The 27,368-nt window shown below is 40.6% G+C and overlaps 4 protein-coding genes and 1 long non-coding RNA gene across 11 annotated transcripts in view; 3 read left to right on the forward strand and 2 right to left on the reverse strand.

Annotated features, from left to right (window-relative positions):
* Positions 1–16,396, reverse strand: part of LOC148407177 (macoilin-1) — a 32,462-nt gene extending 16,066 nt beyond the window's left edge. For all 6 annotated transcript variants that reach the window (XM_088402848.1, XM_088402841.1, XM_088402847.1 and 3 more), the window contains exon 1: positions 16,264–16,396. The gene's annotated coding sequence lies outside the window, so the exon portion shown is untranslated. The remainder of the gene's footprint in view (positions 1–16,263) is intronic.
* LOC148407182 (uncharacterized) lies at positions 862–3,628 on the forward strand. Its single transcript, XR_015863845.1, has 2 exons — positions 862–1,498; positions 3,374–3,628. It is a non-coding gene; the product is annotated as an uncharacterized LOC148407182 (long non-coding RNA).
* On the forward strand, positions 13,092–20,404 carry rhag (Rh associated glycoprotein). Its single transcript, XM_088402851.1, has 10 exons — positions 13,092–13,385; positions 16,290–16,473; positions 16,675–16,825; positions 17,295–17,442; positions 17,655–17,821; positions 17,913–18,050; positions 18,143–18,264; positions 18,344–18,417; positions 18,770–18,843; positions 18,952–20,404. The coding sequence occupies exons 1-10, from the start codon at positions 13,208–13,210 to the stop codon at positions 19,024–19,026; spliced, it is 1,311 nt and encodes a 436-aa protein (XP_088258977.1). The 5' UTR covers positions 13,092–13,207; the 3' UTR covers positions 19,027–20,404.
* Positions 20,405–21,192: 788 nt separating this feature from the next.
* Positions 21,193–23,990, forward strand: LOC148407184 (uncharacterized). Of its 2 annotated transcripts, none has more exons than XM_088402859.1 (7): positions 21,193–21,386; positions 21,912–21,972; positions 22,085–22,249; positions 22,333–22,391; positions 22,475–22,564; positions 22,832–22,924; positions 23,002–23,990. In XM_088402859.1, exons 1-7 carry the CDS (start codon positions 21,384–21,386, stop codon positions 23,050–23,052), a joined length of 522 nt encoding a protein of 173 aa, XP_088258985.1. In that variant the 5' UTR covers positions 21,193–21,383; the 3' UTR covers positions 23,053–23,990. The 2 variants fall into 2 exon arrangements, with proteins under 2 accessions (XP_088258985.1, XP_088258984.1); XM_088402858.1 differs by having other exon boundaries at positions 21,201–21,386; positions 22,472–22,564.
* rd3 (retinal degeneration 3, GUCY2D regulator) lies at positions 22,926–27,202 on the reverse strand. Its single transcript, XM_088402857.1, has 3 exons — positions 26,843–27,202; positions 25,627–25,959; positions 22,926–25,153 (listed from the first exon to the last, which is right to left on the reverse strand). Exons 2-3 carry the CDS (start codon positions 25,914–25,916, stop codon positions 24,802–24,804), a joined length of 642 nt encoding a protein of 213 aa, XP_088258983.1. The 5' UTR covers positions 25,917–25,959; positions 26,843–27,202; the 3' UTR covers positions 22,926–24,801.
* Between the last annotated feature and the right edge of the window lie 166 nt (positions 27,203–27,368).

Raw genomic sequence — 27,368 nt, forward strand, 5'->3', positions numbered from 1 at the left:
CGCCACCGGGGGGCACTCTCCATTAGTAAACACAATCAGGCATATTCTGTTTTGTTGTTACAGTAGTCTAACAATTTCGGTGAAACGACTCGATTTTCTGTAAAATTTTTGTTTTTGCGGTTTATTTTCTGGTATGGCTTCCAGTCCGAAAAATGCAGTATCTTTTTTTTTTCAAAAGAAATGTCTAGTACTAAATGAATTCAGTATGGAATTAATCAATGACTTTGTACATCAAAGTCATCGATTATTTTATGTACTTTTAGGTTATAAAGTATATTTTTTTTGTCTTTCGGCGGGCATCAAATAAATGCTGAATCAGTCATTTTGACAAGGTTTAACTGTGTGAGTGCGTTTGCCGCCTGCGGCGAAGACAAAACAAACTGGTCGTCTTACTTCCATCTGAAGTGGGTGGAGTTAGAAGGGGAGATAAAGGGGTGCGTCTTTCCTCCGCCAATGTGTCCAGTGATAGCGGATGTCCCCCCGCTTGGCGGAGTGCGATAAGGCCGAGCGTGCCACTCTGCGGGCCTTATCGTCTTCAGCAGTGACCCGCGACTGTTGGTGCCAAAGCCCCACGATACTTTGGACTTCGTGCCATCAATCTGTCCGTCTTTGTCTCGTAGAATTGTCAAAAATGAATGCAAGTAATTGCAAGGATTCGATTGAAAAGCTATGTAAAATTTTTTAGGGGGCATTTTTAGGATAAAACATTTTTTCGGAAGGTAAGGAGGACAGATGCAAATCAGTCCTAAGCATCAGTGTGTCCAGACTGAAGACATGTTCATTTAGTCTGGTGTGTTATCGCTCTCTGGATCAGAAACAGGATGTCGGGTGGGGGGTGTGGCGATGGGGGGTTACTCCATTTAAAATGAGCGTGAGGCTCAGTGCAACAGAGTATTTGAGAAAAGTGAATAGTCAAGCTTTACTGATCTCCAGAAAACCAACAGATATTTTTTGCTTGAGTTCTCAATTAGCTAGGCGTGATAACATTCCAGTTATTTTCTATACCGGGGGATCTCAAATGTGTAATGGGCAATGTGTACCCATTAATTTTAATAAAGGCACATGTGTGACATTTCGGCAGGGTTTCTGCAGACGCCAGTGAATCTAGTTTAACGCTTAGAAACAAACAGTAGACGTTTCCTTTTCAAATTAAGAGCAAATCAATTGGAACATAGGCCAGGGATCCATGTTCAGCACTTTACCAGTCCTCATACTCCCACGCGTGCGCCCGATGCAGCAGCTGCCACCTGCCCGTCGCCATCATCAGGAAACGTTCGAACGCGCCTCTGACGAAAGCGGAACGTGACGGGCGTGGGGTTTCCTTCGAGATGCCGTGCAACAACACTTGCCTCTTAAGCTTTCATCACATGATGCGTGTGAGGCATACGCCTTCCAAAAACACAACGGCTCGGGTCGCACGCCGCAGCGTCGACAGATCAAGTTCACGGATAAGGAGGAAAAGAACCAGCGCGGCCGCGTCGGACGCCTGTACGTAAAGGTAGACGGATACTTCCATATATTGTCCCAACAATCACCTAAGTGACGGACTCCAAGCGCAGCACTTCCTAAAATTCACGTCATGTTATTGTTTGACGAGAAAAGCATTAGCGCGCGGCAAAGACGGAGCTCTCCCAGGATGCAAACGCGCCTGCTTCATGTCAGCCATCGGCCCGGCCCGTCTTGTTTTCTTTTTCTGCGTGCCAATGCTACTCTCACTGGAAATGTACATTTAAACAAACAAATTGTCCAAAGGGGGCCAGGGCCGAAAGCGCAGGAAATGGTTCAAGTGGGTGGAGGTCAAATACAATGTACAGTATATATTTGCATATAATCACGATAAAGTTCAAAACCAAAGAATGACATGAATTAAATCAACTCATTCAATCCCAAAGACGTAATTACACGTCTTAGCGCAGTCCAGATGTTCCATCCCATGTACTTTTTTTTTTTTACTGTTTTTTTTTAAATATTATACATATAATTATGCATCTTTACGGTCCAGAAATGCAATCCCATCTATTTATTTACATTATTTTGTTTTTAAACTATTATGGTATGTAAAAAATAAACCGCTGGCGCATGTCGAGTTAATTCTGTAAATGTAATTTGTATTGAACAATATGTACTCACTTTGCTTTGCTAGTACATCAACAGAAAACTCCATTTGTGCCTATTAAAATAGAAATGTCTCATACTTTTTCAGAATAAACTTTTCGATTCTTAACCCTTTTGCAGTATTTTGACCGTCATTTTATTCCACATCATTCTAGCAGAATTTAGCCAAGGGATGGCTGATAACTAAGTGTGATAACTAATTGGTCATGCCATGTTGACCTTTGACATTTTGTCCCCATCTGGGAGAAATTTCAGCTCCCTTGTGTCTCCTTTCAACAATTCTCCTTGTGTTTGCACCGACACAGACAATAAACCCTTGAAAAGATACTTGAGCATTCCAAATAGTAACACACGCGGCCTTTAAGCGGAATGGCATTTTTGTGGTCATCCATTCCTAATGTACTATAGCAAAAAAGTTCTCTCATTAAAGAAATGATCTACACACTGTACGTTATCTCTGATTAGACCACTTATGATAACTGGGAGGCAAAAAGATTTAAACGGAGCAGCACCATGAAATACTTAACACCCCACACACTGCAAAGCGATAGGGATGACACACAGCAGAACAACCAGGAATTTAACGGATGTAAACAGGAATGTGTTTAAGATGGATGTATCTGCTTTTTCAGAAGCAGTGCGTATGCAGCTGTGATAAACCAAAAAAAACAAGACTTATCCGGGGAGTGCAGATGGCAACCAGGGTCGACAATTACTTTTTGGCACGGAATCACTAGCTGATATTAGTTTCAATAAATCAGATTTTGAATGTGTAAGGTACATAAAAAGTCTACACTCGCTTGTCCATATGTCAGGACTTATCACACAGGTGTCAAACTCAAGGCCCGGGGGCCAAATCCGGCCCGCCACGTCATTTTATGTGGCACGCGAAAGCAAATCGTGTACGTTTCAATGACCCTTGCCAAACTTTGTTCCAAAACTTTAGCTTGTCGTGTATAAGGAAAAATAAAGTTGAGATTTTTTTGGTTTGTTCTGTTACAGTAATGTAAACAATAAGTGAACAAACTAGGCTGCTTTACTTCTGATTTTAAAAACAACTAAGCCATCAATTTGTTGTGTGCAGTAATAATACTATGAGACCATTTAAAATCGACTTGGTTTCCTCAACATATCGGCCCAATGAAGGAAGTTCTCGCTACAAAATGGCCCGCGACAAAAATGAGTTTGACACCTCTGACTTATCACGTTAAAAAAACAACAACAAAATTGTCCTTACCATCATTTATGTGTCATATAGTCTAAAAACAGCTGGGTAAAAGATGACCCGATCCAGCCGAGTAAGGAGAAGGAGCCAGATGGGCTGCCATTGAAAGACAAGCCTCTGCAGGGAATGCAAGGCCATCAAATTGAAAGAGTGGCTGACATTGAGAAAACGAACAAGTGGGACGGACTGGACAGAACGACAGCGCGGAGATACTACAACGTTTACACATGATTTGTTTTTGAGTTGATTTTCGCCAAAACGTAGCGGCCTTAAAACCGTCTAACACCGCATGAGAGTGTGGTTCTTCTTTCGTGTTCTTGCTGCACTTTACAGGCTCTTTTTTCCCAGCTCTTGGCTTTAATAACAAATGAACCCTCAGGGTTCTTTATAGTACATCTGCGCATCACTGCTGCCACATAGTAATCTTACACAGACATTTGACATTCACACACAAGGTGGGGTGGCTGCGGGGAAGGAGCGATGGAGCGCTAGTGAGGGAAAGCATTTTTTTCTCATCTCGCTGAATCTGGTAGCCATTAGCTGGTGTCAGACACATGTAGGGACCAAATCTATTAGTTTCACCCCCAACAAGTGGTCACGGGAGGGTCAGTCCTTCAGGTTTCATTATTTCAGATATGCGGTGGGAGAAAGTGGTTTGGCAAAATGGGATCCACTTTGTAACTGAAATGGAAGTTGATTTGCTATTTTTTACACATAAAACACAGAAGAAGAAACGTTTAAAAACGTTAAACGATCGCCGTCGGTTGCTTTCTGCGAGGTTTGCTGTTAGTGTTGATTTAATGACAGTTTGAGGTCTCTTTTCAGATTCATCTAAAGCTGAAAAAAAGTGACAAAAAAGTAGCCGTGGATATTGTAATTAGTGTGATAATAAAGAGCGCTAAGTTAGTGAGTCAATGTTGCTTTGACCGAGAAATATTAACTCTTCTCCATGCCATCTATAAGACTGTGGAGTTGTTATGTCAGTTTAAAATGATTACATATTGTTGCTTTAAACCTGAACCCTACTGATGCGACACCATAAATAACATGTGAGGGGGGGGCTTTAAGTAGTCCGGTTCATACAGGGGTCTTGCCCTCATTCTACGGTGCCTGGATTCTTAGTCATGGCATGTTGAAGTTCAGCTTTTATTTTTGGCCAGCGCCTAATTTAAAAGAAGGATGGGCTTTAACAGCAAACAAAAAGTTAGTTCAAATTTTGCGATTGCCTTTCGCTTAGAAGACTTTACTTCATGCAGGAATAAACAATAAGATGCTATACAAAGCAAAACAAGGAAACCCCGCCTATTTTCTTATTACTTTTTAATGGACACTTTCCATTTTTTGACAATAGTGGATGCCGCAATATGATTTATGCAAGTGTATGCAATCACAATGAAACCTAATCCCGCTGAGAAAACTGGAAAAAAAAAAATACATGTTAAACTCTCTGTATTAGTTTGAAAGGAAGCATGTGTTTTGCAATAGAATTGGATCACTTACTAGACTCCATGTCATGAGAAAAGCAGAAACGTCAAGTTTCCCACATCGCGAATTGTAATACTGTCAATCAGCAAAATCCAGTGAGAGTTTGTATTTCAAAGACGCGAGGAAGATTTTAAAGGTCATTATCGAAATAATAACGTATTCGTGGAATTGCAATCATTGAAAGCTTACCAAGAAGTCAAAGGTGAAACGGAGCATTGTTTGGATTTCCAGTGAGTATGTTTGACATAGGCTCATTAATCTTAGCATATATACAAGGCTTCTCCCAACGGTATGCGCTGCCTTGACGTTTGCGTGACAAAAAAAAAAAATCTCCCTTTTCTACTTTGCCGACATGGCGCAGCCCACCGATTTCTCCGCGTCCTGTGTATTGAAAGCCCGCTCCCCACGCTATTGGAACCAGGATGTTTTTTTTTGTTGTTTTTTTTTCACCCACATCCACCCAAACCCTCCCCTTCATGTTGCCATGTCTATGGGAGGGCTTGCAACCCAATCGTTTTGAGTTTTTCATTTGATGCGGCGATAACGCGGCAGGTTGATTGCCACGCGGAGCCAGATGAGGAAAGGGTGCGGCGGAGGGGGCCTCAATTAGGGGCCGTCGAAAGAATGCTACGCGAGATAAAGCAATTACGTGGCTGCGGCGAGGAGGCTCGGCGTTAAATGTCAGGATGGACTCTGTGCAGGGGATGAACTAAGAAGAAGAAGAAAAAAAAAACATGTCCTTTGAAGGCTCAGCATCAACATCAGAAGCGTCCAAATGGCATTTGCGCATGACATTACGATGTGGATACGCTGACAGCGCGTCAACTCTCATCATCCCCGGTTGCCTTTTGTCACTTTGTGCATATGAACAAAATGTCAGCTTAAAAACAGGAGAGGATCTTATCGGGCATTTGGGGCTCGCAATGGGCTGAGACCAGCGCTCGGCTTGTTTTATCTTCCTAATTGAGGAAACTCCAAAGTAAAGCAAGGACTTATCTGCGAGCGCGGGCAAACACAAGAAGTCCCACGTCGCCGCAAATTAAGACCTCCCCATCCTGCCCACCTCCTACACAGCTGGCCTGTTACACACACACACAAACGCGCATTCCCCCCCAAATGGGCCGCAAACAGTAAGCGAGGCTTTGTAGAGCCGACAGGCAGGAACCGGCTGTTGTAATCAAGGGATTACGTAATTGTCATCAAAACGCATGATGCGGGAAGTTTCAACGCCGGACGAGTTCCAATTCATTTGCACGAATGAAATTTACACAATTAATGGGAATCGACTCAATTATAAACATCAAACAGCTTATTGACTGGCATGTTAGTATACAAACGGAACTTTGTCGTCCAGAGCCGTCGACGGCAGTGAATGAGTCCGTTTTGATGATCGAAATTGTTTTCATTTCAAATTGTCCAAAATTTCTTTTCTGCGTCATTCTCCATTAAAATGGAATCAAAACAAAAACATTTGCTTTATACTGTAGATAACCGTGAACATTTTTGCCGACATATTAAAGTTAGTAATAATCGTATTAAAGGATTAAAGAAAGCTAATCTATCCATTTTTTATAGCCACTTTTCTGCAGGCTCGCTGGTGCCTATCCAAGCTGACCAGTCTTTGCAACTAAATATTTTTTATTTAATGATTTGATGTCAATGTTTAAAAATTGTTTTCGTAAAACAAAACGAGTTGAAGCGTACGCATAACTTTCATTTCTCCGCATCACGTTTTGCACATGTGGTTTCGCGTCCACGGCATTCATATTTAGCCCGGCGTACGCGCTCAGTTTTGACTTATGTCCGCCATACGTTCCACAGCAACATGATAGGCATGCCGTTCAATCTTCCCCCTGTGCACCTGGTGAATATCCAAGCTGTCAAACTCCATCTGGAGTTGTGTGCGAAGGGTTGAACGTTCAAAGCGTACGAAGGCATGTGCGTGTGAAAAAGATGCGACGTGATTGGCTGAGCCTATTGTTCTCGCGCTGCGCTGTTTGTTGTTTACTTGATCAAATAACTTCAGGCACAAATGATAAGTCAATAAATTTACTAACCTTTTTTTCTAAAAACAGAACAGCTTCATATTTCAGTAACCATTTCACACGATAAATAAAGACGTCGTAAATAATTAAGTAGTCTTATAGCACTTCGATATGTGCACCAAAGTATTCTCGAATTGTTCTCTGCAGAACGGTATTTGGAAAATGTCATGAAAAATGTTCAAAACAGGCAAAAAATATCAAACAAGGAAGAAAAAAACAATCTTTTGGTCTAACTGACACTTCTAACAAAACAAAATTTGGAAGACTTTGAAGTCCAAATTGTGTGACATTGAGCGACGTTGCATTCTTTTGCTGAAGTGCTGAAATTTCCTAATTTCCTGGAATGCAACGCCGCATGCTATCCACTACTATTGTTGGTACAATTTTGATATCGTGTGCAATTTCTATGCAAATAATGCACAACTGAGGCAAATCCTACAAACTGTGCACATCTCTCCATCAAGGGAGATAACAGTACAGCATCTATAGCATAAATGGCTCCTGCAACATGATGAGAGCTTGTGATTGTTCCTTGATTATGAACATCTAACATGCTGATTAGCCACCGGCCGAGGTTTTCCTTTAAACAAGCTTATCAGGATGGGCAACTGTTCCTTTCAGCTGCTGACACAGGAAACTTGATTTGGAGTAAATGTACGTGGTGGAGGGAGGGAGGTGGGGTGAATTTTACAATTGCCATCATCCTCTCTATTGCCGTCGTTGGACACTTAGTATAAAACGGATGATATTCTTCCTCTGTAAATAACTTTTTTGGGGGTAGGTGGGGGGGGGGGGGAAGCAACATAAATTGGTCAGTAGGCAAGAAGTAATACCTCATTACTGGATTTAAATTTTAATTAAATGGATTAAATAAATAAAATCAAATATAAATGGAGATTTCACAACATTAGCAATGCTATGGGAGCAAGTAGGACGGTTTTGGTAGGGCAGTGGTAGCGCGTTCAAATCCACCTGGCACCAGCCTTCCTGTGTGGGGTTTGCATGTTGTCCCCGTGCCCACGTGGGTTCTCTACGGGCACTTCGGCTTCCTCCCTTACTCTGAAAACATGCATGGCAGGTGAATTGGACACTCTAAACTGATTGGGTCTCTGTGTGCCCTGCAATTGGCTGGCAACCAGTGTCCACTGGGATAGGCACCAGTAGGCCCGAGACCCTAATGCGGCTACAGAAAATGGATGGAAACGGAAGGGAGCAAGTTTTTTTTTTTTTTTTTTTGCAAGGAACTGTTTCTTAAATACAGAGTATTTCCTGGTGTCACAGGCAAAACAGGAAGTGGACCAAGAGGCTGTTTTCTGCTACTGTTAGTGCTTATCAGGTTTAACCACTTGAATTTTTTTTTTTTTTTTAAGTGGCATCAACTACTACTAGCCCCAGGATCACTGACCTTGGGTAACCTAGAGATGCATATATATATATATATATATATATATATATATATATATATATATATATATATATATATATATATATATATATATATAAATCAGAAATACTGCATGCCAAATCCTGGTTGGGCGTAACGTGTGAATTGGACTCCTTCCACATCTGATGTGAGCCCCCTGACAAGATTTGCAACGTTAAAGTATAAACACGAAGGAAAACAATCGTCTGTTATTGAAGGAAGTCGCTTGTATTTCTGCTTTGAAGCGGCTACATTGGTTTGTGTCGGAATGGTGAAGTCACGGCACGTCTGATAAGATCTATTTGTACTAACTACCTCCACAGGAAATTTGTGCCACGGAGTAAGCAGTGTAAAGAGATTCTAAGTGCAAGGGTGCAGCTCTTAAATAATTCAGAAATTGGAGGGTGGATTAGACTGCTTGTTTCATTTTGAAAATTATTTGTACATCTTCCCGTTCCCAAAAATGCAGGACGATTGTTCAAATAGCGCCGTGTCGCGGACTCTCCCGCTATTTATCCGTATTCACGCCGAGTCCTATTGTCATGCAAAGAATAAACAATAAACCGATCCCGAATGTGCTCCGTTCTTTTGTCTCGGCTCTCAACGTGGCATTACGCAACGTACAGTAGGACACAAGATCTTTGGTCCATCTGGTGAAGTCATGAATCTTTCCGCATCCGATACTCAGAGGGTTCAACTGCGTGGCAGTCTTCTGATGGATTACCACTTGAAGCAGAATTCTTTGCATCGGGACATTCCGGGAGAAGCTTGAACCAACCAGATGTCCGGGTCAAACGGAGGTTTGGTGCTTTATGTGCCTTGCGTCGAATGACTTCTTGATTCAAAACAGAAAAAAAAAAAAAAGCGCTTTCGTTGAAGTTGCAACTACGCATTGATGTCATCAAAAGTAATAAAACATTCTGGGCGAGCCGTAAAGTATTTAGTTGTCATCCTTTTGAGGCCTCATGAGGGGTCCGTAGATAAGGCCGCTATGTGTGCGTGTGAAGAAGTATATGTAGATCCTCAAGGGGTCAACACAACATTCCTCACTTAGAAGGATTCCTACATATAGATACGCACGCATGCACTGGATACGATCCAGAGACCGTTGTTATGACAGACTCATCGCTGGCACTTTCCAGCCAGTCTCTCCCTCCAATGTGCCCGATTTCTGCTTAATCCAGTGTGATTAATGATTGCGCTGAAGACAATTTCTTCTCCGAGCGAAATGCTCGACTCGTTTGAAGCGCGGTATGGGAAAAATGAATGCGTAATCGCTCCTGCTTGGAATTGGTTGCAGGTTTGAAAGTGAAGCTGAAAGGCACGTGTGGTTTATTGTGTGTTAAGTTATCGCCGCGCAACTTGAGAAATAGCACTGACTCTGCAGCTGAAAGGGTCGCCGCGCTGACTGTTTGGGCAGCTGGCGAGACAGCAAGCTAGAGAGTAAACAAGCTAGCGTGCATGCTGTCGGCATTGAGAACAATCTGACGCATGTAGAAGTAGCTGCGGGATAAAGATCAGAAAACCTTTGCAAATGTCCATCTCTTGAAGGTGACAAAAAAAAAATACTGATGTCCGATATGAGAAATGACTCACAAAGCTGTTTTATCGGCATGAGCTCAGGGTTCATCTGGAACAAATTTATCCAAGCGTGTCTCTATGTGCTTGATATGCTTGTGTAAAATTCAGAAATGGGCCTAGTACAAAAAATAGAACCATAGAATTATACAAAATATTTTTGCCAAAGGTATATTAGATGATCAAATGCAAAAAATCTGAAGGAGGGGTCTCATTACTCTCACGCCAGGGGAATCAAACAATATGGATGAAAGTCATTATTTACTGTATCATACTATCCACATTCATGTTTTCATGAAATAAAACGCACACATTTACCAACTTACACTCATAATACAAGCAGGAACACAGCTAAATCAAAGTGGGAGGTTTTGTGTCATTGTTATTCCTGAATGATTTGACTGCATGAGCCATTGTTCACCGTATGAAAATGAACGAGGGTGTTAGTGACAATTAACAACTCTAACCGGCTAGCGAATTGTTGCATGAGACGGAAATAGACTGTGAGAAAGTTCTCAAAAAGGAAAGAATCTTACAGGAACAAAACACATTCCCACTTAATTATGAATTACCAACTTGTATGATTCTTTTACAATTAATATTTAATTTTGGCGTGAAAATAAACTGAGAATTTGGACAATAAATAACGCAGTGCTTCTCAATAATATTTTGCCAAGCTCCCTCTAGGAAAGAGAACCCCCCCCCATAAATAAGATTATGATCTATATATAAAAAAAAAAAAAAAAACTAATAATACCTACTCCTGTATCCTTTTTCAAATTAGCAAAAGAAAAAAGCAAGATAAATCAACTTTCAACTGTTAATTCTTTTTTACAGCATTTATATGGGTTACAGCTTAGTCTAAAATCGAAAAAAAAATAAGTGCATCATAGTCTCTGAAACTTAAAAAAAAAAAAAAAAGGAAATTATTATTTTATTGATATTACACTTCACATGAAAAAGACAAATCCTATTCCATGGGGTCAACCGCACCCCCGGCACCCCCCCAAACATCAAAATGTATAGTGCAGCCCTCCAGCACTGCTAGCTAGTGGCTGATTGATACTAGATGTTGCACTAAATACTGGCAACAGGGGACCTAAAATCCAATGTCAGAACTAAAAGAACTGAAAAACAGAACAAATAAAGTTCCGTCGGATTCTTTGGGGATGAATGAATTTCTATTTGTCAGATTCCTTCCAGAAAGTTCAACAAACATAACACTGCTCAAAGAAACTATTGGCGGGTCAGCGAAAATTCTACGAGGGCAGCAATAACAGTGGTCAAAATCGGATGAGGAAAGAGGACTACTTATGCTGTTATTAGTGGAATAAGATCCAATCAAAAGTGTTAAAAACAAGCCGTATGTAACTGTCGCGGTCAAGGATGAACGAGCGTGCTAAGTGGACCATAAATCCTGCAGTTTGAGCTTGTCTTGAAAACAATACATGCACCCACTGCCAAATATCAGAGAAAAACCCTCGCGTGTGCATTCGCGGCGTAAGAAGTGTTTCTCTTATCTCTCAACATTTGGAAGTCATTTCCCTAAATGCGCTCGGAAAACGGCTCCAAAACAAACACAAATATGTCGTTGGCATTGATGAACTACTCCGCTCATTCATGAAAGTCTCGAGGTCCAAAAAAGCGAGACCTCTGCCATTGGACTAATTTGGCCGGCTGTTTTTCCAGAGTCCACTGTGGGAGCTGTGGATCACAACCTGGGGGCCCAATCAGAGCTGTCAGCATGGGAAAGTGGGAAAAGAAACACAGGCATGTACAGTATGGAACGATGCCTCAAGAACAACATTGGACCGCAAGGAAGCGATTCTGCATCTCGTGCCTATGAAGGCCTCACGATAAGAGGAGCTGCGCTGTGCATTCCCTTCAACGTTACACAAACACGCAAATGGCAACTTCAATCCCCATCTTTTCAATGTACAGTGTTGCCTCGTTTTTCGCGGTTAATGGCGAACAAAAACAACCGGCGAAAAGTGAAATTTGCAAAGTACAACCCCACTCCACCACAATTTTCATGTACCATATGTGTACGTGGGTACCAGAATTTTTTAAATGTGAAAGGTATTTTGAATTTACATATTTGACAAAAAGATTACTGCAGTACACATATTTACTTAAATATTTAATTATTAAACCTTGTATATTAACGGTACTGTTATCCCTTCCTGTTTCCATCGCTTGGTCCACACCATATTTCCTCCGCCGCACGTTCTCACGCGTGTGAGCTTCACTCTGAGAATGGCCATGAAATCAGCCAATAGCGGGTACTCCTATAAGACTCTTGTTTAGCACCCGGCATTGACCATTGAGGGCAAGAATAGATTACAACGCCCGCCCTCATTGGTCAATGCTGCGCCGGGTGCTAATCACATGTTTTACATATAACTCATATATATCCATTCATCCATTTTCTATAACCGCTTATCCTCACAGGGGTCGCAGGCTTGCTGGTGCCTATCCCAGTTGATGTCGGGCAGTTGGTGGGGGACACCCTGAACTGGTTGCCAGCCAATTGCAGGGAACACAGGGACAAACAACCATTCACTCACCCAATCACACCTAAGTATGTCCACTACCCCTGCCATGCATGCTTTTGGAGTGAGGGCTGAAGCCGGAGTGCCCAGAGAATGGGCTTGGGGAGAACATGCAAACTCCAGCAGAGAGGAAGGCCGGAGTCAGCTGGATTGGAATTCAGGTCCCTTAACTGTGAGGCGGGATATATATATATATATATATATATATATATATATATATATATATATATATATATATATATATATATATATACAGTATATACATACAGTATATATATATATATATATATATATATATATATATATATATATATATATATATATATAGTCTGCAAAAACTGAGCAGCATTATAGCGAGCAAACGGCATAGATGAGAACTCAATACATCGAAAAAGCGCACTTGTCTATTCTGTTACACAAATCTGTATTGAGCTTCACACAACCTTGACACTTGGAAGCGATAAATATGACGTTTAACAGGTACACTTGGGTTTTTAGCTGGGTCACGTCAGTCAACCAAAGAGGAAACCCATCCCTGAAACTGGGCGAGGGGTGGAAAGAAGTGGGGGGACAGGGTGGGTGTTCATCATCCAGGAGGCCCGAGACCTCTGCTCCCTCATTGGCCACGCCGCATTCCCGCATCAGTTTAAAAGCAGACGCCACTTTCTTCCCTCCCTTCACTCAGTCAGTCACCGAGGCCTATTGCCCGCGCGCGTCCCCGCGTGTGTGTGTGTATGTGTGTGCGAGCGCCACAGAGAGACAAGATTACCAAGTGGGACTCGGGATGCCTGCGTACGCCACCAACATGAGACTTAAATTCCCCATCATAGCCTTGATTTTGGAGGTTATCAACATCATCCTCTTTGCCGTCTTTGTGGTTTACGATGACGGGAAAGGTCACGGCCACGACGCGCACGGCAACGATACGGGTCACCACGACCCGCCTATGGAGCTCTATCCCAGTAAGTGTAACGAGCCTTCTTTGGCCCTTCGTAAACTATCACACGGATCTTGACTGACAAATTTGGAGCCGAATAATAATGTTTCAGATGTGACGTATTGACAAAGCATCCATGACAGAAGTCATAATAGCTAAGACTAAAACTTACTTAAAATGGAGAAAAAAGACTTGATACGTCTCAATTTGAATGGTGTCTGGAATTGACCTAATTCTATTTTGAACATAAAATTCTGGATCCAAATACATTTTAATGTAGATGTATATTCTACTTGACAAAAATGATCTGATATTATTTCATGAAACCACTTGATAAAACAAACAAAAAAGTTTCACAGTGTTAGAAGGATTAATATGATTATTTTGGTTTATCCAATAAACCCATTTAAATATTTTTTTTTCCTGAATGAATGTGATCTTTGGTGGTGGTTTCAGGTTTAACTCATTCGTTCCAACAGACATACTTTTATGCTTATCAAAAATCCAGACATTTAATCCCAGTACGAATTTGTAACCCTTAAAAAAATCAATCAAGTGTTTGCATAAAGGTGTGTCTAAAAATAACAGGTACTAAATGAATGAAGTATTAAACTAACCAATTACTTTGGGTAACAAAGTACTAAGGTAATAAGTAATCAATTGATTACTTTAATACTTTATCCATTAATGGATTACTTTAAGTACTAAAGTTCCTAAATGATTACTTTTTTACATAAAACAATCACTTTAGTGGTTTATTACCTAAGGTAATTGAGTACTTCAGTCATTAATTCATTACATAAATGAATTAAATATGTGAGTAGCTAATTCTAAAAATGTATCTTTGAAATGGAGTGAGTTAATATGATCAGTTTCTTAATTGGAAAAATGTGAATTCTTTTTAATCGTGCGATTGACCAGTTACAAGGAAACTTCAACAGAGGTCAACTGTTGCAGCGCAGATCTGCTGAGTGCAATAAAAGAAGTCACAAGTTGACGGTGCCCTCGGGCCACTCTACTCTAGTCATTGCCATGCAGCGCCGAAGGACTTCAGGGCAAGTTTTAGGTCGCGTACTGTTATGGAAAATGAAAAAAAAAATGCTCACAAGGTTTTCTACTGTTGATGTGCACTCCATTTGCAGCTCTGGCATTGCATTGGAGTGGAGTTGGGCGTGGCAGGTGTGAAGCACAGAGATAAGCTCAGTCAACATCTGCCATTTCAAATGAGAAGTTTTGCTATTATTTTCTAAGCTAGCAACTAGCATTTTTTTATTTGATTGTGGTAGTTTGAGAGATGACCTGCAGGCAACTATTACATGTATTTTCTCATTTCTATTCAATATTTAACCATGGAAGTGAATCTAAAGATTGCTAAACATACACAAACCTATGTCTTAAAAAATATCTGTAGAGGTCATTGTGATTGTATGTTTCCCACAGATTTAGATCATATGCAACAATTGTCTCTTTTGTATGGCGCTACAGTGAAAAGTCTTGCATCCACAGTTCATAGACGACCCTGACTTGAGGATTCTATGCGAGACAAATAGCTAGTGAGAAATTTAATGACACTTTAATGGTGCAGAAATGATTTCAAGCATCCTTCCTTCCATTCATGTTGCACTATATTGGTCGCCAAGTGGGAGCATCTCTACTGCTGAGCGTTACCTAACGTCTGGGCGTGCCGCCAGACACCGTGGCGTCCTCCCAACTTTAGCGCCACATATTCAGTGCGATGCTCAAACGGTATCGCTACCTAAAAAGTTCTTTTTTTCTTAAAGAAACCCTCACTGGTTGTAATGCAAATATGGCCGTTTCTACATTTGTACTGTAATGGCAAAATCATTTCGATGAGTTCGAGGAGACAAGCAAAGTGTAGCATTTTAAAGTGATGCTTAAGTAATTGAAACTTATTCATCGATAATCCTTTTAAAGCTGTCAGAGTCAATATTTGAATTGGCAAAATATCAACATCATAATTACTATTAAAAAATAATTATTTATATATTATATACATACATACATACATACACATATATATATACATATATATATATATATACATATATATATATATATATACATATATATATATACATATATATATATATACATATATATATATATATATATATATATATATATATATATATATATATATATATATATATATATATATATATATATATATATATATATATATATATATATATATATATATTTAAATGCCTCTTTCATACAAAATGGTGGACTTGTTGGACCTGTTTGGACAATCCTGACTGCCATTAAATCTGTTATAGCAAAAGGAAATTACTTCTATTGTCTTTCTGCTCTAATGTTATTTCCATGTATGGAGCTCATCACATTTAGCTTAAGGTTCCAATTTCCTGTCTTTGAGGGAACACTCATCATCAACAATGACCTTCCCTACTTGAGATGGGAGTTTTGTTGTTTTCGATCAAAGTCTCAGTATGAGTGAAGAAAAAAAAAAAAAACATGCCGCATACTTAAAGAGACGCTTGGCTTATCCAAAAATACATTCCCCGCACTCCCCCATCTAAACCTATTAGGGTCATATGCTCGTCATAAAAGCAGAACAAGGCTGCAAACTGTGTTTTGTTTTTTTTTTCGCCGGCATCTCATTGAGTGTGATTCAATTGCTTTTCAAGCCAACAGGTCACGGCTGACAAAACAGCTCCTGTGTAAGGAAATGACTCCAGGGATCCCCATCAGCACCCAATGAATTATTTCAATCGCTCAAATGAGCGTGCAGGAAATTAATAGCGTGAGGACTGTTTTGAATTGAACACACCGTGTAATAAATTGTCCCATCCAACCCAAGTATCAGCGTCACCGAGCATTTGCCTGCAGCCGTATGGCGATTTGCGCGACAAAGCGCCTACCTCCTTTGCTTCCTGTGTGTCTCCAGTGTTCCAGGATGTCCATGTTATGATCTTCATTGGTTTCGGCTTCTTGATGACCTTCCTGAAGAGATATGGCTTCAGCAGCGTGGGCATCAACCTGCTGCTGGCCGCCTTCGGCCTACAGTGGGGCCTCCTCATGCAGGGCATTTGGCACCTGGATGATGGCAAAATTAAGATCAACATCTTTAAGTAAGGCACCTCCTGCATATATTTATACTAGAATACATCTGTATGAAACCTAACAAAATAAAAGCAGACAATAAAGGGGTCATTATGACCACCATTTAGCGAAAGGTTGCTTCATGTTCCAGTTAATTTGCTCTTGAATTGAAAAGAAAAATGTAAATAATGTCTGCTGGTGAACTGATGATTTGTCTTCTCACCATGTAGAATAATTAATGCAGACTTCAGCACAGCAACAGTCCTGATCTCTTTTGGTGCTGTTCTTGGTAAAACCAGCCCGGTACAGTTGCTCATCATGACCATCATGGAAATCACCATCTTTTCCATCAATGAGCATTTGGTGGCAGAAATCATGCAGGTGGGTTCACCGGCCAGGCTCATACTCTGCAAACAATATGATTCTCAATGTATGTGTATAAATTGAGCTATGACTAACAATAATTAAAATGATCGATTATCGGGTCAATGATTTTATTGATAGATGAATCAGATGCCAGGTCAATCTTGTTTTGATTTCCATCCCTTCATTCAAAAATATAAATGTGCAAAGTTGAGATAGAAACTTTTTTTTTTTTGGCTTGTTGTTTCTTTATTTTGCGTCTTTTGTCAAAACAATAAATACAAAAAGTTGTCAAGTTCTTGTCTGGTCCGACTTAGAACGAGGAAAAATATTTTAAAAAATAGTGTGGTAAAACTCCAATAGATGTGGCCATAAAAGAAAATCCATGTAGAAGTGGTTGATCTTTTTTTTTTTTTTTTTTTTACTAATAAAAGTTTTTTTTTTTTGGTCTGGCAACAACAGTATAACAAGTGACTTCTCTTTCTAGGCTAATGATGTTGGCGCCTCCATGATCATCCACGCCTACGGAGCCTATTTCGGTTTGGCCGTGGCTCGAGTTCTTTACCGACCTGGTCTGCGGAACGGCCACGAGAACGACGGCTCCGTTTACCACTCTGACCTGTTTGCTATGATCGGTACAAAACAAGCCTTTACTGATGACAATCATTGAACTTTCAAAAATATGATCTAGCTGCAGTAACCGCATGTTTTCTGTCAATTTACGCCATCTAGCGGGCACAAATGTCCCTGCACAATTAACATGCTGTTAGAATTTTAACTCAGTGTTAGCTACTGCTGTTCCTTACATTTAGTATTACTATGAACTAAGTTGAGTTCTTTTCGACAGGAACCGTGTTCCTCTGGATGTTCTGGCCCAGTTTTAACTCAGCCATTGCCGACCCGGGTTTCACCCAGCTCACAGCGGTGATCAACACCTACCTCTCCCTGGCCGCCTGCGTCCTCTCGGCCTACGCCATCTCCAGCCTGGTGGAGCACAAAGGAAAGCTGGACATGGTCAGATCAACTTCTGTGACTCTCAAATGGGACTTCAACATCAGGGGAGTGAATGCTTTACCTGTTGGGTCCTGACATGTTAATTGTACAGGTGCACATTCAAAACGCCACCCTGGCCGGCGGTGTTGCCGTGGGAACGTGCGCCGACATGAACATTGGGCCCTTTGGAGCGATGCTGATTGGATTTGTGGCTGGCATCATCTCCACATTGGGCTTCAAATACCTGACCGTGAGTGAAAATAACAACAGAATAAAATGACATACACATAATGACAATGTTTGTATTCGATGCTAAATATTATTTTTCTGTTCTGTCGGCAGCCTGTTTTGGCATCAAATCTGGGCATCCAGGATACCTGCGGTGTGCACAATCTGCACGGCATGCCGGGCATCTTGGGAGGCTTGGCTGGTATCGTGGCTGTGGCTTTGGGAAAAAAGGATGGGTGAGGTTGAGCAATGACAGCCATCAAATACGCTTCTTTATAGTTTGTGCTTTGTTTAATCCCCTCTGTTCACCTTTAGAGGGAAAGCTACCATGCAAGCTGCCGCCTTGGCTTCGTCCCTGGGGTTCGCTTTGGTTGGAGGGGCTATCACAGGTGGGCGGAGATGAGAAATCACACCGGATGCTACTTTTTGATATATCTGCAAAGCATAATAAGATCCAAGTGTTAAATCTAAATTCTACCCAATGCACTGCTCAGTGCGTTTATTACATTTGACTTATACCAACTTGTTTGTAATTTGTTGGTACACATTTTAGCAAGGATCATGGAATGCTTAACATGCTTAAATTGCTTTCACGTGCCACAAAATAAAGATGCGGGAAGCCTGATCTGGCCCCTGAGCCTTGAGTTTGACACCTGCATTGGAGACAAATAAGTTTCGCAATCAAAACTGGGAAAGTGGAAGATCCAACGGCAATAAAAATTTGCTTTCCGGGTTTCTCAGGTTTAATAATGAAGTTACCTATCTGGGGACAACCTCCTGACCAGAACTGCTTCGATGACTCTATTTACTGGGAGGTAAGAAATACTTCATTTTTTCAGAGATGCTATCAGAGATATATAAACACACATACATATATACACATTATATATAATATACACACAATTCACTTTGTTATTTTCCAGGTGCCAGCGGAAGAAGAGGAGAATGAGGAGAGCTTGGCTCACGCAGATCACTCGAAGAACAAAGCAGACGTTTAAGAATTTGAAACACAGGATACGTAGCAGGGAATATTGTTATTGCTCTGCAATGTTCTTAGTTGCAATTCAGCTTGATTTGAGATATTGAAAAAAAAAAGTGGTGGAAAATGCAGCATAATTGTTTTCAAGTACTAGGGATAAACAATATTAGTTAACGGGTCAAGGATTTTGCTACTTGTATGAAATTGAAACATGAGGCAAAATTGAAACATGCCAATCAAATGATAAAAATAGAATTGGCTTAAAATAAAGGAATGTCAATCACATTTTTTTTAATTCTCAAAAATAAGCGTTGTTTTTATTTTTCAACAGTTGATAAATGAATCTATGTTGGAACACAGCAATACCTGTATGCAGAGGCGATTCTAAGGTCTGTTGGGGTCCCAAGCAGAAATTAAATGCCCCCCTTTAACCACAGTTTTTCATTAAATCAACGTACACGGTTGTTTGTTTTTTTAATTCAGGTTAACGCACTACCGCATTCAGTGCAAGCCAATACTTCAGTAAGTCAGCACACGACTGAAAATACAAGTCAAATAGCCATTCAACCATTGGAAAAGAGAAACAAAAAGGCACATCCTAAAACGCGATTGCTTCTATACTGTAGTTGGCCACTAGATGGCATCCAAGACAACACAAATGGGGACCCAAGCATCTGTGACAAGAGCCAAAATGCCTCTGACAAGAATAGCCTCTGCCTAAACCTAGAAGCGTGTTTTTCTTTCTTTTCTTTTCTTTTTGCATATAAGTACAATGTGTATTTTTGAAGCATTATGTTAACCTTTTACATGTGCAACACCTTGGGGAAAGACAGGGACGAAACAGGGCTTCACGTGACCTCATCACCCTTAGTTTTCCATGTTCAGTGTTCCTGTGATGAACCAACATGTGCGTGCGTGTGTTTATGTTTTTACGCTGAGGTTTTTTTTTTTTTAACTATTTTTATTGTATCAAATGTATTCTTCTGTGTACATACAAGTTCACACTTTGAATGATTGACATGGTCAGTTTGGTTGTAGCCCTGCAGTGTAAAAAAAAAAAAAAAAAAAAAAAGAAAAACACCGGTACATAACGTCTATTTTGTTGTCATTAAATGACAGTATACAATAGTTACATAAATACATGTTTATACAAAATGCATCCTCACACCACTGTGACACAAATCAATCTTTTTTTCATGCTACGTTTGAAAACAAAAAAGGACTGCAGGTGAGCTCAAACTGACTACATTTCATAGTTAGTAATCAATTATGCCTTCGTTTTGTTTGATGCGATACGTAAAACAATGAACAGCATCAAAATGTTGTATTTTTGAACAACGCTACTTGTATTTGTATAATGTACTAACACTGCCATAATAGAAGTTTTTGTACATTAATATCCAAATGTGTCTTCTTTGGTACATCGTTACGAGAAACTACAAGAGGAGCGTACCATTAGAAGAATTAGGAGGGGGGGGGGGGGGTAAACTCATTTTTATAGGGGCCACACTAGGGTTGCACATAGCAGGGGTGTCAAACTCATTTTAGCTCATTTGAATTCACTGTGGACAAAATGTTTGTTGAAATATTGAATTTCTTCTAAAAGGAGTGTTGGTAACAAATATAATAGTTTACAAGTTAAGCGTATTTGTACTTTTTTTTTGTTTTTGCAAAAAATATGAAATCGCTGCACATACTGCAACATTTGCGGGCAATGTACCATGGTGTGGCATTTTCATAGAAGAATGGTAGCGGTGTCTTAAAATCGAGTTTCACAAACATTACATTTTGGACAATAAATGTAGGTCTTACCTTGTCTCCAACAGTCCCAAATCATCAACATTGATTAAGAATAAATTAAGGACGTCCAATTCTGGTGCTCGGAGGGATGTTGACGTTTCCCATCTTCCAACACACCTGAGTCAAATGATCATGGTCTTCTCAATGAAGTAGACAAATCTTCCATGTAAGAAAATTAACAATAATTTTGCAGACAATAAAATGTACAAATAGCATGTTTACCAGACTTACTGCTCCAGGCTTATGGAAGGCATTTTCGACAGGGAGATCGTAAATAACGTGGAAGCGTGAATTCAATGTATTCGATTTAGGCAAGCACAGAGAGTGGCAACGTAAAATGGCCGCCGGTCTCTTCACTACTCCCTAGAGATTTTACAAGTAAAGGTAGGCTACTTCCTGTCCACTTCCTTGTTGTGAAGGAAGCTCACAGCGATGCATTCTGGGATAGAAAATGGCTCCTATGGCTGTTAGCTAATGCTAACCCACGAAGCAACAATCAATGCGAAATAATCTAGGCTTGAGCACCTTATAGTGTTGTCAAGGTGTCTTTGTTATTAGTCATACTGCATTGTGGCCATGGTGAGTATTGGTTATCTTTATATATCAAATGCATTGCGTGTGTGATTGTTATATATGCAAATGCGTTGATTTAGCGACACAGTCTGGGTCGAAGTGCCGCTAAATGCAATGTTTTCCTGCTCTCTTCAATTATTTGTGTTCCTGCATTTTATTTCCGGATTATACTTGTCACGGAATTATTGAATTGGGATGATCTGTTGGCGTTGCTGCATGGCTAGCCCTGTTAAGATTTGATTAGAGTCCACAACTCGATGATGCTATAGGATATTAAAATGTGATATCTTCTACCCGGATATGATTTCTTTGTGAGTGTTGTACATTGTCCGATTTGTTAATTATTTCTCATTTTAATTGCGTTAAATTATCTCGAAATATCCATCCTAGTAGAATGAATCAGATCTACAACAAACTAGGCTAATCAATCCAACTAAACAAGGTTATATAAGGCTATAAATTTCGTTTGTCTTCCTCATTATAGATAGAATCATTTTGTTCCTATTTGTATGAATTATTCTTTCCTTACAGTCAACGAAAGCTGACTGCAGAGTGTCCAGTTCCACCTCCAGGACGGATGACAAAAACAGAGGCAAGGAAATCAATCAATTCAGTATCATGGAAATTACTAATGTGGTTGCAAACAGATGTTTCCTTACTTAGGAATCTGAATCTTCAAGAATATTAATATTCTGTTCGCGCAGGTAGAGAAAAAAAGAAGCGGAAGCGCAGCCGTAGTCGATCTTCCTCTTCCTCGTCCTCCTCCTCCAGTTCCTCTTCGGCGTCATCCTCATCCTCAGCTTCATCGTCATCTTCGTCGAGCTCGTCACAATCGTCCAGCAGCAGCCGGAGTAGCTCGAGAAGCAGCGGTGAGTTAAGTGAAATGCTTTGATTTCATTGTCGCTTCATTTGATTTATTTTATGCTAATTGCATTCACCAATTTGTCGGCAGACTCCCGAAGTAAGTCCAGAAAGCAATCCAAAAAAAGGAAAAGGGACAAACCCAAAAAGGTATTTGTCTGTTTAATCATGGTTGTTTGAGTCAGTAAGGTTTGCAAAATTGCGTCGCGTTTTCATTTTTTTATGTGCAGCAGAAGGTGAAGAAAGAGAAGCGACACAAGCGTAAAAAGGAAAAGAAATCAAAAGGCGAGGAAGAAAACTCTGGGCCTGTTCAGATATCCAAGGTTGTTCATGCAAGTTTTTTGTTCATTGTGTATTTACTGAATTGTGGATGTGTGGTTAAAAAATATTATACAATTATATTTACAGAAACGATATTCACAACATGGTTAGATAGGGGAAAACAGAAAATGCAGCAAGTTGTTCAAAATGTACTGAAACACTTAAAAAGTTGGGCATGTGCAGAAGCTTTTACTGCGTTTTTTAGTCAAACCTAAAATTTCACCCAAATCTAAGGCGCGTGGTGACCGATCTTGCTTTTTTCCCCTCAGTACTTGAAGGATAAAAAGAAAGGCCGGAAGTACAGCATGATTTCTGGAAAGAAGATAAAGATGAAAGTGAAGAAGTCAAAAAAGGATAAACAGGTAATTTCTCTGCGGCAGTCAGTTTATTTATTTTAAATTGGGCTATTTTGGTCACACAAAAACTTTTTTTATGCCAGCGGGACAAAAATCGAGCGGAACTTCTGGAGTTCTTGAACTCTACCTTGTGATTAACCCCGAGGGGACACAGCAGCCGACCTCAGGAAACTACAAGCGAGAAGAAATGTAAATAAAAGATGTCAAACCAGCGTGTGGCACACCTTGAAGGAGGGTATCGGGTACACACATACCGATGATTACTTTTTTTTTTTTTAACTAAACGTGAAAGGCCCATTTGTGACAATCGTGCCCCTCTGAAATAAAATCTGTCGCAGTACCAAGACTGACCTGTGGGAGGCCCCATGGTGCAGAAGAAGTGACTCAGTAAAAGAAATAGAAGAAGAGGCTAATTCTTGCCTTGTGCTGCAACTAAACTGCATTCAAAAACCCTTCTTGTCAATTCCGTTTTGGTGAATAACTTGTGAGATGTTAAACACTTATACAATAAAAAAATAGAACTCCAATTGAAACACCTCGCCGTAGGGTGTAAAAATACTAAATTTTGTCCCGATTATGGGTATGTGTGTACCCTGTTTTTAAGGGGCAATGCTATGCACAGTGAGCTGGCTTTATGACTGAATTCAGACCAAGTTGAGGAGAAGCGTCATATATGCTTGATATTGCTGGCCGTTATGAACATTAGGGCACCTGCACAATGTAATAGGATTCAGTAAAAAAAAAAAAAACTGCCATAGAACGATAATAGTCCTTGATTAACACTGTCAAAGCATTCATTTGTTTATTGTGGTGCAGGTGTACCTAATAAAGTGGACAGTGGGTTTAACAGTATGTACACATTTGAATATCTAATGTATTCTTTCACTACTTGTTTTTTATTTGACCATTGCCATCTGTGTGTCTTGATGTAAGTTTTTTAATGTGACTATTGCATACTTGAAACCCCTTCAGTAAAATTGCCATTTTTTTCAGCAGTCAAAAGAATCTGTTCATGCTCTCAAAACAGTTGGAGCCGTGCGACAAATGAAAATAAACCACTCAAAACGTTTAATCGCTTTCTTCTGTGATATATTATTTGCAGTCATTTGCAGCAGATGTGCGCTAGAGAAGGTAGTGAAGCTGAGCTTGCTGTTGGCTGACCTTGTGTGGGCGACTGTTGCGTTTGGCCATTGTGTGCTGTGAAAGAGTGAAAAGTCGAGTGACTCATCCTCAGAGTGATGGGGGTGGGAAACGACTTCCTGCTTGAACGTAGAAAAGGTGTGCAAAATATGAAAAGCTCAGACATTGACGTTTTTTTTTGTAATACATTGTGTTTTAACAATACTCGAGATCTACTTTTGTAAAAAAAAAAAAAAAAAAAGTTGGCAGCTGTCACCCTCAGGGATGTCAACTAACATCTTGGTGAATGATGAAACTAAATTGTTCCAAGAAAATATTAAGTGGAAATTTGGAGTCTTTGTAAAACGTTTTGAGCACCATATGGTAGAAAAAGTGCTATTTCAAGGCGATTAGCATGGTGATTCATTAAAAAAAAAAGCAGAAATTGTTCAGAAAATACTGCATGTATCTTTAAAAGGAGGGGCTTACTGACTAGTAGGTTTGCGTGTGAATATTAGGGCTGAAGCTGTGGTTAACAGCAGCTTCTGTGTGTTTAATTTTCCTGACGTTCAAAAAATGGAAAAAAACAAAGCGCATCTGCAACTTGTCAAATCAGGTCTTTCGTACATCTAAAGTTCTAAAACAGTTGACAAAAGAAAAGTGAAAGTGGCGATGTAAGAAAATGGTCTAAATCTTACACATTGTCCCTTGAAGTCATGTGACTGGAATCCCCCACCTCCATATCACGCTCCTTCTTTGACGTATTAGACAAGCTTACTGCTACTTGTTCCTTTGTATCGAAAGTCCGGCATGCTCCACACCCTCTCCTCCCTCTCCGTCCCTCTTTCCACATCTTCCGACACAGTCTTCAGGTCGCTCAAACGAGCCCCCTCGCCCGAAATCAGACCTGCCGCGCTGCCAAAAGGGTTGATCTTGATGCGGGATCTGAAGTTTACCAGGGACATGCTCTTGGCACGTTTATTGCTCCACTGGCGGACCAGCTTCTGGGCCTCCTGCTCCTCCTTCAGTTCCTCCGCAGCCTCCAGGAGGACCGAGCGGAAGAGGCCCGACACCTCCTGCACTTCGGGCTCGCTGGCTCTGATTGCGTCGCGGAACCTGTGAACGAGCAAGAAAGAAGGCCTATTTTATTGCCTACTTTATTATTTGCTTGGTTATGGAATGTAGTCTGCTCAGGGAAGTGAACAGAAAAGGATTTTTATTGTGTGGTATTACTCTGCTTATAAATAAAACTCTTGAAACTTGAGAGTTTGCTTTGAGACATGATTACCAAAAACTAGCAAACTACACTAGCATCTGATATACGGTATTTCAAAGGATGCCAGATGAGACATTTTACAGTTAGCATTTGAAGCAAAATAAAATGCACCACGATTATAGAACTGACGTTCAATTAAATGCAAGAACTACAATTAACAAACAGAACTGAACAATGATGATTGTCTGATGGCAAAAACTCAGCAAGTTCATGCCAAAATATACAGAAGCTACCAAGCTCTCAAATTAACAACAAAAACGGCTGACAGTTCATTTTCCAGTTTATGAGATGAAGCTAAAATTCAAATTCTTACTTGAGTATGACCAGTCCACAGTAAGACGGCGGCACCTTGGAGCAGAGGTTTTCCAGACCCAACCTCTCGGCCGTGCTGATGGCGTGGGACGAGCGAGGCGTGCTGGCCAGCCAGCTGTAGTCCACTCCGGACTTGAGCCGTCGGTACTCGCTCTCCCTCTCCCTCTGCAGTCTCTCCGCTTCCTTCATCTGCCAGCTCAGCTCCATCATTAACGTGTCGGTAACCACGTCAGCCGGTTCCCTGCGGGGGACGCGCGGGTGAGGCTCGCTCCAGCTGAACCAGGAGGCCATGCTGGCCCTCCTCAACCACCTCTTGGGACTCTGTAATATTGTGCTTTATAAAAACATAACATATATATGATAGATAACAGGCAATAAAAAATACATGAATAAGCAATTCAGTATTAAACAATTGTTGCCGGAGTTTGAAGTGTCCCGATGCATTTGAATGCATCAGTTGCGCGGACAACATGGCAACACTTAGCTGCTAACACCTGACACTTGTGCTGTATCCTAAATCGATGGCATAATTAATTTTTTAAACCGTTTTTTTCTAGTATTTTTTGGGGAGGAGTTACGCAAATTACTGAAGTAGTCGTAGGAGTATTACAAGGTGTAATATAAATAGTGAAATATAATGAGAGAGGGGCAGCTCGGTGGAACAGTGGTTAGCACGTCCGCCTCCCAGTTCAGTCATGAGTTCCCAACCTCCTGTGTGAAGTTTGCATGTTCTCCCCGAGCCCGTCTGGGTTCTCTCCGGGCGCTCCGTCTTCCTCCCACACTCCAAAAACATGCACAAGGGTCAGTCTACTTAATGAAGTGCCCTGGTATATATATTTTTCTCAAGATCTGATTGAAAATTTTGGATGAAAAGTCTACTTTGATCATAACTTAGAATCCTGTCATCTGGAATTTCCTATGTCCATCCACACACACGACACACTTGGTGGCCACGTTGTTTTGTAACTGTCCTCCTTTTAATCTGGAGTTAATCCGTTCTCAACCTAAAAACATTCAGCATGACGTTTACTACATTCTAGTTTTTTTGTTTTCTTTTCCTTTTACATGTAGAACTGGATTGATTCATCACAATTCAGCATGGCATGTTGGACAGTTAATGCCACAATCAAACGACGCCGACAAAGAAGGCGGCCCATCGAGCAACATCTACAATTCTCTGCATGAATAATTATTTTAATAAAAAAAGTCTTTCTTACCTCTATTTCCTTGGAAAGTTTTTTAGGATGTCCCAATCAAAAAAAAATAAAATAAAATAACAAGACAAAATTGTGAGTGAAGGCGATCAGCCCGATGTTGCGAGTAGCCTGGCTGACATGTTATGGATCCTTCCTCTCTCCACTTTCTTCACCGCTCTGCATCCCTCCTCCTTTTCATCCTCCTCTTCCTCCCTGGAGCCTCCCTTGGCCTGCCTTTACTTGTTGCGCTAGGTTGGGGGCTCCAGCATCTCCAGCGGGAGCTTGAGGCCCCTGATGAAGAAGTGCTTCTGTCCTTTCATTTTTTTTTCCAACTGCAATTCTCTGTTGCCATAGTGACCAGGCTAAGCCTATTTGTCCACAAAATCCTCCATCGGCTGAGTGGGGAGTGATGAAGAGGCAGATAAAGGGGACTGAGATTTAAAAGGGGGGGTGGTTTCAAAGGATGATGTAGTGCTTGATCAAACGTGCAGGAGGTCATGCGTATGCAAATGAGCCTCCTGCAGATAATGAGCATCTCTGACCCACG

Source organism: Hippichthys cyanospilos, chromosome 20, assembly GCF_059441005.1.
Source record: "Hippichthys cyanospilos isolate Australia breed blue-spotted pipefish chromosome 20, RoL_Hcya_1.0, whole genome shotgun sequence".
Classification (NCBI taxonomy): domain Eukaryota; kingdom Metazoa; phylum Chordata; class Actinopteri; order Syngnathiformes; family Syngnathidae; genus Hippichthys; species Hippichthys cyanospilos.

Excerpts from the sequence above, each read along its gene's own strand:
- rhag (XM_088402851.1), top strand. The coding sequence starts at position 13,208 with ATGCCTGCGTACGCCACCAACATGAGACTTAAATTCCCCATCATAGCC. Across the intron at positions 16,826-17,294 it reads TGGTGGCAGAAATCATGCAG|GCTAATGATGTTGGCGCCTC; the intron begins GTGGGTTCACCG and ends TTCTCTTTCTAG. Across the intron at positions 18,265-18,343 it reads GCTTTGGGAAAAAAGGATGG|AGGGAAAGCTACCATGCAAG; the intron begins GTGAGGTTGAGC and ends GTTCACCTTTAG.
- LOC148407184 (XM_088402858.1), top strand. Across the intron at positions 21,973-22,084 it reads GACGGATGACAAAAACAGAG|GTAGAGAAAAAAAGAAGCGG; the intron begins GCAAGGAAATCA and ends CTGTTCGCGCAG. Across the intron at positions 22,250-22,332 it reads GAGTAGCTCGAGAAGCAGCG|ACTCCCGAAGTAAGTCCAGA; the intron begins GTGAGTTAAGTG and ends ATTTGTCGGCAG.
- rd3 (XM_088402857.1), bottom strand. The coding sequence starts at position 25,916 with ATGGCCTCCTGGTTCAGCTGGAGCGAGCCTCACCCGCGCGTCCCCCGC. Across the intron at positions 25,154-25,626 it reads TGTGGACTGGTCATACTCAA|GTTCCGCGACGCAATCAGAG; the intron begins GTAAGAATTTGA and ends GCTCGTTCACAG.